We start from the raw sequence: 13,553 nt of genomic DNA on the forward strand, positions 1-13,553 counted from the left end.
ACCAATCCATTCATGTTTTAGGTTTATGTATTTCTAATAATGCTTGGATGTATTTTCAAGATCTACCATTGAAGAATTGGCAAATTTGTACTTCTAAATATAGTAGTCTTTACATGTGAATGTTTAAATTTAATTGAGACTTAGTCAAAATTAGTTAAAGCTAAGAATTTGGTTTTTAAGTAACACTGACCACATTTCAGTATTTACTATCCACGTATGGCTAGTAGTTCCCTTTTTGACTACAGACTACTATAGAGCAATTCCAGCATCACAGAATATTTTCTGGAAGAGCATTGGTCAAACAATCAGTATTAGAGACATCCAGGGCTTTTTTGAACTAGAGTTGTAGGAACCCAACCAAGATTCTAGTTCCAGGTCTGAAGTGTGAGATGTGGAGATTTGAATTTGTAACAAACTATACATATGTGCACAATAAAATTTGAAGTGGTGTATTTCATACCAATGTTAATAATATAGACTTTAATTTGACTTGAGCATAAGTAAATGAAAAAAACAACTCCAGAAAGATGAGATTGATTAATTCAGTCACACATTATTTAGTAAAACAATGGCTACAAATTTATGAGCAGAGAAATGGCATGTTCAGAAATGGGAAAATCAATTTGCCTATACGTGTAAGGTTGGACTGGTGTGGGAGAAATTGGAGGTGGGTAGGATAATTAGGGATCTATTAGTATGTGGTTCAGCAAAGGGAAAGTGAGATTTTGAACCAATCAGGACAATAGCAATGGGAGTCAGTGGTAATATGGTCCAGACTCTTTAGAAGCAAAATCTGGAACTTGGAACTGCAGTGAAACATGGAGTTTATCAGATGTCTCCATTTCCAGCAACTTCTCAAAAGAGACAGAAGCATAACAATAAAAATTTTAAACATAAGTAAGTACATTTTTTAAAAGGACAGAAAATTATTATACTAAAATATTTGTTTTGATTTTTCTGAAACTAAATTTCAGGGAGACAATTACTATAGTAGCTGACCATGGTTTTCTTCGAAACCTTCCCTAGCTGCTTCCCTGGAAATAATGATTAGCATTATTTCTATGTTGATGAAAAACCCAAATCTGATATTTCATAAACTTTTGCTACCTTTTTATTAAAAGAGAATAATTTGATGAATAATTGGAATGGAACTTACAGAATGAACACTTGCACTTCATTGAATTAAAGCTCTTCATAAAAGTGCATAGCAATTGATATTTAAATAAGGAGAACTATGACAAGTGGATTTTATTTCATAGGTCAAAATTGAGGGAAATATTTAAAATGTTCTCAATCATTAAGTTGTTTGTGATAATAAATATTTTTAAATTGCTGATTTTTTAAAGAACAAAAGTATATAACAGTACATTTGGTTACATAATACTTTAATCTCCTGTTCAAATTTCTTTAAAAGGGTGCTGACATTTAAGTGGTGATAAAATGTTTATTGATTATCTATAATGTGTTGATTTAAGTGACATTTAAGTGTCATTTAAGTGGTGATAAAATGTTTATTGATTATCTATAATGTGTTATAGCAGTTTGTTCAACTATTTCATAGAATGTGACTTGAATCGAATGTCTAACTCTTCTTTACACACACACACATACACAGACACACACATTCTCACATACATATGCATTTTTCACACATATAAATGCTATGAAAGCAGGTAATATGTGATCATCTTTTTGTGGCATAGTAAGAATTATTCATAAAGACTGTTAATGTGGAACACAAAAGAAGTTAGAAACACATTTTCTCTTTTTTATTAGTGGATTATAATTATGCATAATGGATTCATTATGTCATATTTATGCATGCATGTAACATAATTTGATCATCTTATTCCCCAGTACCTTCCCTTCCTCTCCTCTCCTCCCTCTCCCTGATTTGCTTGCTGTATTCTACTGATCTCCCTTTTATTATTTTTATTTTAATTATTGTATGATATATATATATATATAGTATTGTTCACCTTTACTATGCTACTAAAATTTATTTTATTGTATTGTATATGTTCATATATTATATGTGCATCTTATTCTACTCTAAAATTTGTCACATATTCTGCATAGCAATATCATAAAATTATATTGTGCTTATTTTGTGCCTGACATATTCTGTCTATTTTAAATATACCCTCAATCCTCATATAACCCTAGTGATTGGTACTACTATTATTTCCACTGTATGGGTAGAGAAATGGAGGAACCGAAAGGTAACTTGCTCAAGGTAAAACATCTAATATATGGCAGAGCATGGGTTGAAATCCAGGAAGTCTGGTTCCTGAGAATATCCTCTAAAATGTTATAGTAGCACAGACACTATGTATACTATATGTGAAGAATAACTGTATATGTATGTACATGAATATGGTAACACTGATTACTTTGAAGTCCACATTAGAGTCTCTTATTTTTCTTATATGTGTGTATGTATATACACATTATATATTATAATGTGTATATACAATCTTATGAAATATATACCCACCTCCAATTTCTCCCACACCAGTCCTACCTTACACAAATTAATAGGCAAATTAATTTTCTCATTTCTGAACATGCCATTTTTCTGCTCATAAATTTGTATCCATTGTTTTACTAAATAATGTGTGACTGAATTAATCATTTAGGATTTTTCATAAGATTGCATATACACATTATATATATATATATATATATATATATATATATATATATATATATATATATATATATAATCAATCACAGATACACTTTGGATTTTCTTAGAATTGTGAAAAATAATGTACTAAGAGAAAGTTCATGTCACCAGAAGTCTATGTGACAGATTGCCCAAAGGTCTCCCAAGGTAGCATTTCCTTACTGAATTAATGAAGAGCCAGTGCTACTTAGCAAACCTAGACACAATCAGACCTTTGGTGAAGAATTGGCATCAAAATCACCTGGGCCTGACCTATGAACCTATGAAGGCCAGTTTATTAGTCTACTAGAACTCTCCTGCCCCCTAACAATGGCAGCTTCTTTGCTGATACCAGCATGTTATTTTTTGAAACCAAGGTAACTCTTCCTATTCAAAGAAGCTGTTTCCTCAAGCCCGGGTGACTTCATATGAGTCCTTGTTCTGATATGTAGCAGGGACAGTTATTTAACTTCTCTGTGCGTCAAGTTCATTAATAGAATTGTGTGAATCATAGTTCCTAGCTTACAGGTTGTGCTGATGACTGAGTGAGCAGATAGGAAGACCAGTGTCTGAAAAAAAAATTGCAGCACTCACATTGCAGCTGCTAATTATTAATGTTAAACTTTCAGTTCAGACATTTACAAATTAAAGTCTAGCTTGGTGATTTTGAAGAAACATTTACATTTGACCCAGGTTTCTCAGCACTCCCTGCTCTTTAAGCACATCATTTATCAAAAAATTAGTTCTCCAAGGAGTTTGATTTGGTGAAATAACTAAAGCAAAATATCCTAGATTTAGTTCAAGTTAGTATTTTATAGGTTTTTATTGAAATTGTCATTTGGTGAAATGACCTTTTGGTAATTAAGCCATTTTGTGAACTGATTTTCCTAAATGAATCTTGCACAATTTTACTTAGAACTCATGTTTTATGGTTGCAGTGCAGTTTATATTCACTGATAAGCAAAGATTGATGATATATCAAGATTGCCTTACTATATGTCAAATGCAGATTTTGACTCTAGACATGTATTTTTGTCTATTATTAGACTCAATCCTGTTTGCCAGTGAAAATTTTTATGAAAACTTTCCGACTTCATTTTAAGATTTGTGTTTATAATATTTTATCAAGTCATTTTGTTTTTAATAAAAGCTTATATTTCTCTTTATATTATATTTTATGGTTGACATTTTTAGGAGGCATTTGCTGAAAAAATTCATTATTTAACTCCTCAGGCAATTTTCCAAACTACATTCTCCCTAAACATTATTTTGTCTTTAAAATATGCATGTGCATACATATATTGTTTGAATATTCACCAGTCTTAAAATTGCTTGAAAAAAGAAATCACTTCATTGTTATTTCAATCATCTATTAGCATGAATGTATTATACTGAGTTCTGTAAAAGCTTATTACTGGATAACCTCTAACTGACCATGTAGATAAAATGGTCATTGTTTGAATGTAGTATATTTTATGACACTTGATGTTATTTTAAAACCATTTTCAGGATGAAAGTTCAATAGAAAGTGATGAATTTGACATGAGTGACTCAACACGGATGTCAGCTGTGAACTCTGATCTTAGCTCCAATCTTGAGGAAAGAATGCAAAGTCCCCAGACTCTTCATGGCCAGCAAGATGGTAAGCCTTTCAAATTGAAAAAACAAATAAAACAACAAAAACCAGCAGTGAGTCAGAATCTATTAAAACGATAATCCCCTCATAACTCTTGTGTCCATTTTTTAAAAAATTGGTTTCCATGGGTACGTTTTTCTCTATACTCAGGTTATGTCATCCACTCTGTTATTTTTAGATTTAAGTACTTGTTCAAACCTAAAGTGTTAGACTGATTTATAAAAATATATCAGTTCTAAAATCTAAGCATACCATTGTCTTGCTCCCTGAATTTAAAATGTCTTTTGTTGATGCAATTTGGGTTTCTATAATATTTTCCACCTTTGGATTCTTAGAACATCATTTTCTGACTGAATTAAAAAGTTTAAAATGATTAAAAGATTCATTTGGGTGTTTTTCACTTACCTAAAAGACGAGTTGCAATTAAAAACACTGAATGTTAAAGTACAATTTTATCAGAATCATTTTTCTCAGTAAGAAGATATTTTGCTATCATTTGAGCTAACTTAATGCAAAGGAAAGGAAAGAAAATATTGTGAACTCCTATTTCTGAGTCTGTTGAAGATGCTTAAACCATCCTACTATTCTTACTATGAAGAAAACTGAATAATTTAGCAAAGTTGGGATGGTATTTAATGCTTTAGGCCTGAAAGTTTTAAGATCTCTGACAACTATTATTGTAGATTTTTTTCTTTGGAAGTATTAGCTTATATGTGGAAGTAAATGTACATTATTTGGGTAATCGTGGATGAAAAAACCAAAGGTGATAAATAGAGTAAAATTGAACAATTTTGTTCAAAATTAGTTTATTATTTCTATAATTAGCAAGTTTATATGAACTTTTTGACTGCTTAGTTTTGTGCCTACAGTTAGGGGGATGGACCTCTACTTGTTTTCTTTGAAATTTTATTAAAAAATGCAAAAGATAGCTGTATTTCTGGCTGCTTTTTAAATTCTGTCTATGTTGGCAAAGCTTAATATTTCTCCAGATTTAAGGATACAAAAAAGGAGTACTTTCATTTTTCTCATTTTAAATGATACTAAACAATATTGATGTCTTGTTGGTGTGAGATATGAGAAAAGAAGAACATTGATTATCAGTGACTTTAAAATCATGGGTTGTTTTGCTAAACAGTATAATAGCTATTGCAGTATGAAGTTCTTCTGGTTTAGATAAAAATTATCTCTTTTTTTTTCTTAAAAACATGAGTACACATTCCTTGGAATTTTTTTCCCCCCAACACTGGGGGCTGAACTCAGGGACACTTTACCACTGAGTTACACCCCAAGTCCTTTTTATTTTATTTTTTTTATTTTGAGACAGGGTCTTGCTAAATTGCTTAAGGCCATGCTGAATTGCTGAGGCTGGCCTCATACTGTGAGTCCCTGGGATTACTGCCACACTCAGCAGGGTGAAAAAAATATCCCTGATTCAGGAGAAAGAAACAAAATTGCATGCGAAAACTCAATGAAAAGTGGGGAAAACATCTAATATGTAAGGAAAAGGTCAGGCCTAGACTGGAGAATAAAAAAGTAGATATGTTTGTTTCTTGGAGTTTTTTTAAAATTATGATTAAATCATAGAATAACTAAAATATTAATATATATCACTCTATTCAAATATTTTTATGTGTTTCACTTATTTATATTCTCATCATTTTTAGTCTATTATATGGAGAATTTACATATATGTCTCTCACCACCAAAAACTCATTGTTTTCTTGATTGGAATTGCCAGTCAAGGACCTTTGGCTTGTGCACAACTGGTGTGATCAATTTTTGTATTGATTTTAATAAGATGCAGTGGAATAACTTCAGAATTACCCTTAGGGGAAAGCACCTTGTCATGATACACTGATGTATGCTTTCAGATAAGAACATATCTGGTTGTTTCTTCTCCAGTCTAGGCCTGACCTTTTCCTTACATATTGGATGTTTTTCCTTCTTTTCATTGAGTTTTCACTTGCAATTTTGTTTCTTTCTCCTGAATCAGGGATTTTTTTTTTCATCCTGCTAGTTTATTAAAATTAGTGCACAAACATGACTTCCTAAAAAACCTTCAAGGATACTGTCTTTGTCTGTGCTGCTGAAACAAAATACCTGACACTGGGCAATTCTTAAAGAAGAGAAATTTATTTCTCCCCGTACTGGAAACTGAAAGTCCAAGACACTGGCAAGTTGGGTCTGGAGAGAGCTCAGTCTTCACCTGCAGTGTGGCAGCTTGCTCTTGACTCCTCCAGAGTTTGAGGAATCTGTGTCCTCACAGGGTGGAAAATGGGGTGGGGCAAGAGGGGTAGGCAAGAAAGGTACATTCCTTCTGACCAGTCTTTTTTGTAAGAGTACCTAATCCCACTCCCACTCATAAACATGGAACCCTCATGACCCAATCAACCTCCAAAGGCCACACCTCTTCAAACGGTTGAATTGGGAACAGTTTCAACATGAACTTGAAAACTAAAAATCCTTAAAACCATGGCCCACCCCATTGTGCTGCTTCATTTATTGCCTCTGTCACCTGTAGCACCCCCACAATATACTTTACAGGGAAACTCACTGTCTTTCATCTCACTTCCTCATCTCTACTCTTTTGGGCTCATCTCAGTAGTGTTCATCTCAGGTAGATGTTCATCCTTGCCAACCCTCTTCATTGTTCTCAAGAGGCCCATTGGCAGACTTTGTGTTGCTAATTCATGGGTTGACCCTTGGTTCTCATCTCCCCTAGCACTGATATTTAAGGGAAAATCTCCCCTTTGATTCCTCATGGGCTTGCTTTCTCAGTCATCTCCTTGAGCTGCTTTTCTATATCTTAGTCTGTGGATGCCAGAGTGCACTCCTTAAGTCTCTCCCTACCTTCTCTGCCTAGGCGGTCAAGTCTAATCTTGTCGCTTTCAGTAATATCCACTGAATCAAAAATTCAGTTCCCTAAATCCCTACATCTTCTCAGCACTCAGGACTGTGTCTATCAACCTATTTCCTAATTGCCAGAATTTTTCAGAGGATTTACTACTATATGAAACAGTTTATTTCTGACTGATTAGTTGTTTCTCTTCGAGACTGCAAATCTGTTAATTAATGGGTCTTCTCATGCTTTTCCTTTCATCTGCTCCGTTTCAGATAGTTCTTAAATGCTCTGCTATTTAAATGATTCAAATATAACTTTCAACCTTAATCATGATTTGTAACAGTTTTGCATATTTTTTTTCTTTTCTTTCTTTCCTATAACAATGTCACTCCCTTAAGTAACTCATATTACCAAACAACTGTGTAATCCTTATTTTCCCTGTATACATACACACACACTGAGTCACATATGTACATACTCAGATGATTTTTGTCATCATTATTTTATGAGAGTAACTCATGTTTCTTGCTTTGTTTTCCCTACCTTTTCTCTAAGAGTTAAGATATATATGTATATATCTTAACTCTTAGAGAAAGGAAAAAAATAAAAATAGAAAAGACACAGACTTTGCCCTCATGTAGCACATAATCTAAAGGAATAAAAATCGTTAATCTAACCAGTTTGAGAAAGTTTCTTCTTCTGGAAAATTATGAGTTTATGGTAATGAAGCTTTCAGTATATTTTTCAGATTAGTGGGGAGTTTGGGTGCTAGGCCTCAGTTGGCAAGAGTGTATTGCTTTGTTGAGGACAGTGTGCATTAATTTTTTGGGGAGCAATCAAAAGGCATAGACTTATGGTGACCAAATTTTTAATAAACATGGCAAAATTGGCCTCAAGCTAGAGTATAGTGTGGGTCCAGGTTTCTCAATCTTGGCACAATTGACTCATAACTCTTTGTCTGGGGTGGGGGAATTTTTCTGTTCATTATAGGATGTTTACCAGAATCATAGCCTATATCAAGGCATGATAGAAGCTCCTTCCCCCCAGCTGTGGCAACTACAGTATCTTCAGATACTGTGAATGTCCCCTGGTGGGTCAGATTTAAGAACAACTGACGAGGCAGGAAAAGGCAGTTAGTAAGAAGTCAGAAGATGGAAATGGAAGAGAAACAATGAAGAGAAGTTTAAAAGTAAACATTGGAGAAAAGTCTAGTATTGCCCAATAGACTTTTGCAAAGATAGATATGTCCCATGACTGAATTGTCCAATGAATGGGTGTCACTATCCAAGTTGTGACTAATGAGTCCTTGAAATATGGTTAGCAAGACTGAGGAACTATTTAAAGTTACATCATTTACATTAATATTAATGTGATTTTAAGTACCCACCTGTGACCGTAGCTACTCTATCAGACAGGGTAGATCTTGAGTGTTATTTTATTTTCACTGGTAGTTAAATGTCTTTCTCTGCAGCCATAACACATATAATTAAGTCCAAATTTGGGGGTAAATTATAGGAGAAACTCCATTTTAATAATTGGCTGAAACTGCAGTTTGAACAATACAAAATTTTAAGGGTTAAATTAAAATGTTCTATTTTCTTTAAAATTAAGTGATTTATTTTAAAAATATGTTGAAGCAGGATACCGTGAGTTTTAAAAATTCTCCCTAATAATTATAACATAAGCAGGTTAGTGATGTCTTTATACTGGGTACTATATAAAGTGGAAAGTTAAAATTTTTTTTCAGTTTTTGTTTCACTGTAGTTATTAAGCATATGCATTCTACTCATGAAATGCCAAAGGAGAGATATATATGATATATATGCTATGTGTTTCCAGGAAAAAAAATCAAGAAAATGCCTTGCCCCAAGTTGGATAACAGATAAATTTAAAAAAAGATATAAAGGATGAAAGATTGGTATCGAGAATAATAGTTCAATATTTAGCTCCTTTTACTTATTTGAAGTTCATATGGCTTTCCCAACTCAATAAGAAATAATGATAAGAAAAAAAAGACACAGAAACTCCAATATATGCACAGAAAGTATTTTACTCTCATCTTTGATTTAGAGGAATATATGTGAAACTATTTTAAAATTTTAATAGGATTTTAAAATAATGTCTGTAGGTTAGAATCATTTAAAGGTGCTGTCTTACATTTGATTTACTCTTACACCATGACATCCTTGAAGGTGTTGTGGGGTCTGAGGAGCTTATTCTGAGGGCAGCATTGCTACACATTGTCTGTGGTTCTCAGAATTCCAAAAAACTCTCCAGACCTGAAATCCAGAGCAACCTGTATTCATGTATTTACCAGTTTTAAGTGCCTATGATCTGTCTTGTCTTTAAATGGATTAGGGATAAAAAAAAAATACTGCCACTTAAGCTACCCTTTGAATCTCAGATCCCAGAAATTAGGGAGAGTATAGCGAAAAAGGTATTCTCCTAATTGTTCAGTTATTATGAATGTCTATCATCTTCAAACAGATAATTTATTGATTATTTATTGTCTAATGGTTGTTTTAATTTTTTATGAGAACTTTATGGATATACATAGTAGTTGGGTTCATCCCAACATACTCATACATGCAAAGAAATCAATTTCAGTTCATGATCACTCCTTTTCCCACCCCCTTTTCCCTTTCATCATCTAGATGCCTGCCCTTTTTCTTCCTCTAGTCTACTAGACTTCTTTTGCTCATCTATTAATTTATATTTGATCGGTTTCTTATGTAATCTTCTTATTCCCACCCACTTTCCTTTATTTTACTCTAGCTTTAGCATATGAGAGAAAACATTTTATCTTTGAGTTTCTGAATTTGGCTAATTTCCCTTATCATGATATTCCCCATTTCCTTCCATTTATAGCAGATGCCATGATTTTGTTCTTTTCAGTGGCTGAGTAGATCTCCTGTGTGTGTGTGTGTGTGTGTGTGTGTGTGTGTGTATGCCACAATTTTTAAATCTATTCATCTATTGACAGACATCTGGGTTATTTCTACAATTTAGCTATTGTAGATTCTGCTGCTATAAACATTGATGTGGCTGTTCTTTGTAGTATGCCAATATTTAGATTTTTTGGGAAAATAAACCAGTGGTAGGATAGCATGGTTATATAGTGGTTTTATCCCTACTTTTTTTTTTTGATGAATCTCTATACTGCTTTCCAGAGTGGTTGCATTAGGACTGCAATCCCACCAGTAATGTGCAAGTGTACCTTTAACCCTACAACCTCGACAGCATTTATTGTTGTTTGTATTCTTGATCACTATTATTTTGATTGGAATGAAATGAAATCTTTCTATTAGTTTTGATTTGCATTGCCCTGATTGTAGAGGTGTTGAACATTGTTTCATATATTTATTAGCCTTCTGTGTTTCTTCTACTGAGAAATTTCTGTTTAGTTCTTTTGCCCATTTATTGGTTGGGTTATTTGTTTTTTTTGATGTTAAATTTTTTGAATTCTTTGTATATTCCCAATATTAATCCCATATCAGAGGATAGCCATGATTTTTTCTCATTCTGTAGGTTCTCTCTTCTTGCTCCTAATTTTTTCCTTAGTTGTGCAGAAACTGTCAAAAAGTGTCACCCCAATTATTGATTGTTGGTTTTATTTCTTGTGCTTTGGGAGTCTTGTGAAGGAAGTTGGTTCCAGAAGCACCTCTCTGATGGAATATAGACCCTCTGTCTTCTTCTAGAAATTGTAATCTGGTCTCTAATTCTTAAAGTCTTTGACCCATTAGATATGAGTTTTGTGCAGGTTGAAAGGGAGGGGTCTAATTTCATTTTCCTACAGAGTTATTCACTTTTTCCAGCACCATTTGTTAAAAGGCTACCTTTTCCCCCAAGATATATTTCTGGCACCTTTGTCAAATAGTAGATGGCTGTAGGTTTGTGGTTTGTCTCTGTGTCTTTCATTCCATTGGTCTAGTTTGGAGTTAATACTACGCTGGTTTTGCTACTTACAGCTCTGTAATATAATTTGAGATTATTTTAAAAGGCGTACTTGACCAAAAGTAAAGCATTAGTTTAGAAACAGACATAAAGTTTCATTTTGAAATAAGCATTTGACTTCATCTGACAGAAGGACAATTTTCCAAGAACCAATTTAATTGCTTTTCTGAGTTAACAGTATGAAATAAATTCCTGGTACTTTTTTATAAGGGAATATATGTGATTTATTAAACTCACAAAGATCATTAGTATAGAAAAGGATTTCTGTATTTTTTAGTTACAATAAATTATATCTTTTTCTATAAAATTGATAAATAGGAATACAAAGGGAAGTTGAGGCATACTTCTAAATTCTCAGCATTTCAACTTAATCAACTTTAAAAATAATGAATTAGAGTAGAAAATGTGTGCATTTCCTTTTAGAACTATTTCCTATGATTTACTTTTGACATCATATAATGTGTTGCTCTTGAGAAAGCAAACAATGCTGTTTGATGGTGATATGTCAATTCAATCAACAAAGTAATATAGAGATTATTTTAACATAGGTTTTTTTTTCCCCATTTGGTACAGGCAAAGTGGATATGGTAATATATAGAAACAACCAAAGAGGAAGGAGGACTTGTGAACAGAATTCCTTAAGAGCTGGTTCTTCAATATTAGCTTCAACTTCTATATATGATGAACTTTTAAAATACGTAATCTAGGCAAATTTTCTTTCAAGGATGTATTCGATAATTCTGTTTGCATTTGTAAATGCATAGTTCATTTTCCAGAATTTGAAAATCTTTCCTTTTCCTCATAATATTTGCATTATAGAAATGTTTTTGTATGCTTCAATTGGCCAGATTATTTTGATAAATGGAAAAAATTGAATTGAAATTGAGTGGCTAACCTGCATACAAATATTAAACTATAGCATGTACATATATCTTTTTTAATATTAGCAATTATGGATAATTATAAGGTAGAGTGAGGATCTTTAGTTTATATATCACTGCTAAGAATAGGTAAATTTTTAACCAGAAATAGCAGAAATTAAATAGAGTTTAATAAAAATTAAATAAGTTATTATTCTAAATAATACTATTTATAAATATATTCTAGGTTAATTAAATAATAGACCAATATTCTGCATTCTAATTATTTGAATTGTTAACTTTCTAAGAAAATCACTAAAAAGCTATAAAAACATGGCTTCTAATGTCATTAGGTCAGAAGTTAATTTCCAAAATTTTGAATAGTTTCTTACTTTGAAGATCCCTGGGAAAAATCAAATCTCACTGATATCTTTTTCACCCTTCAAGGTCTAATTAGATTGGAGTAAATGACTAGAACAAATATCCCCTTTTAGAATCCAGCTAGATTTCTGCTTGCAGGGATGTGCAAATATTATTACAGTAATAATCTAGTGTACTTCCTTCATATAATAAAAATAATGATGAAGATAACAATAATAATATATATTAAATAGAGGTAGTATTAAGAAATCTATTTAAATATTAAATATTTTCCATGTTCCATTTGTCTATTTTACATATTTTCTTTGGGCCCTTTGGCTTTCAAAGTGGGAATCTTTTCCCTTTACTACAACATAAATACATATATATGTGTGTGTATATATATATAGTCTGATATAAATATAAATACATATATACATATGTATGTATAAAGTCTGATTTTTATTTTTTAAAGAGTATCTGGCAAAAGTGTCAGATTTAGAGACAGACATAAAGTTTAATTTCAAAATAAGCATTTGACCTCATTTGATAGAGGTGCAATTTTCTAAGAACAAATTTAATTGTTTTTCTGAGTTAACAGCATAAAATAAACTACTGGGATTTTCATATTTCATTGGTTCAACTTAATTGTTAAAACTCTAAAATAACTCAGATTAGAAAATGAAGGATACAAAAGGAAAACATGTTTTAAATCAAGATGTATTTCTGTTTCAACAATGATGCACACACACGTATACCATGTATAGTGTAACTCGTACACCCGTAAAATGGTCATAGTCCTGTGGAAGTATTGAGGGGAATATATTAAAAATAGAATTACATAATTGTGAGATAAATAAGTGGGTAAATAAACCTAGTAATGGAAGTTTCACCAGTTTTTGTATTCTAATTTAGAATATATGCTCAGCTGAAAGCATACATGCCCTACATCGGGAATTTATTTTAAAAAAATACAAGTTCATACGATCAACCTCAGATGAGATGGTTTATGACTATCATGCAGGATAAAAGTGTTGGAGTCAATGTTCTAACTATTATTTTGAAGATACTCCTCATGATTCTATCCAGCTGATCTGGAGTGTCAAATGGTAATAGTCTAAAGTGCAAATCAAGTTGGTGCTCTGCCTGCTCAAATGCTAACTTTAACCAGTACCTTCTGGTGTTTGTATGGGTTTCATTTAGCTCTGTTTCTTAGTTAATGATAATTGTGAT

At 32.3% G+C, this 13,553-nt stretch overlaps 1 protein-coding gene across 6 annotated transcripts in view; it reads left to right on the forward strand.

Moving 5' to 3' along the window:
- The window catches only part of Nol4 (nucleolar protein 4), a 308,705-nt gene that overhangs the window by 95,102 nt on the left and 200,050 nt on the right, over window positions 1-13,553 (forward strand). For all 6 annotated transcript variants that reach the window (XM_040273954.2, XM_005325593.4, XM_005325595.4 and 3 more), the window contains one exon: window positions 4,178-4,310. In XM_040273954.2, the coding sequence (XP_040129888.1) occupies window positions 4,178-4,310 (133 nt within the window). The remainder of the gene's footprint in view (window positions 1-4,177; window positions 4,311-13,553) is intronic.

Source organism: Ictidomys tridecemlineatus, chromosome 13 (genome assembly GCF_052094955.1).
Source record: "Ictidomys tridecemlineatus isolate mIctTri1 chromosome 13, mIctTri1.hap1, whole genome shotgun sequence".
Taxonomy (NCBI): domain Eukaryota; kingdom Metazoa; phylum Chordata; class Mammalia; order Rodentia; family Sciuridae; genus Ictidomys; species Ictidomys tridecemlineatus.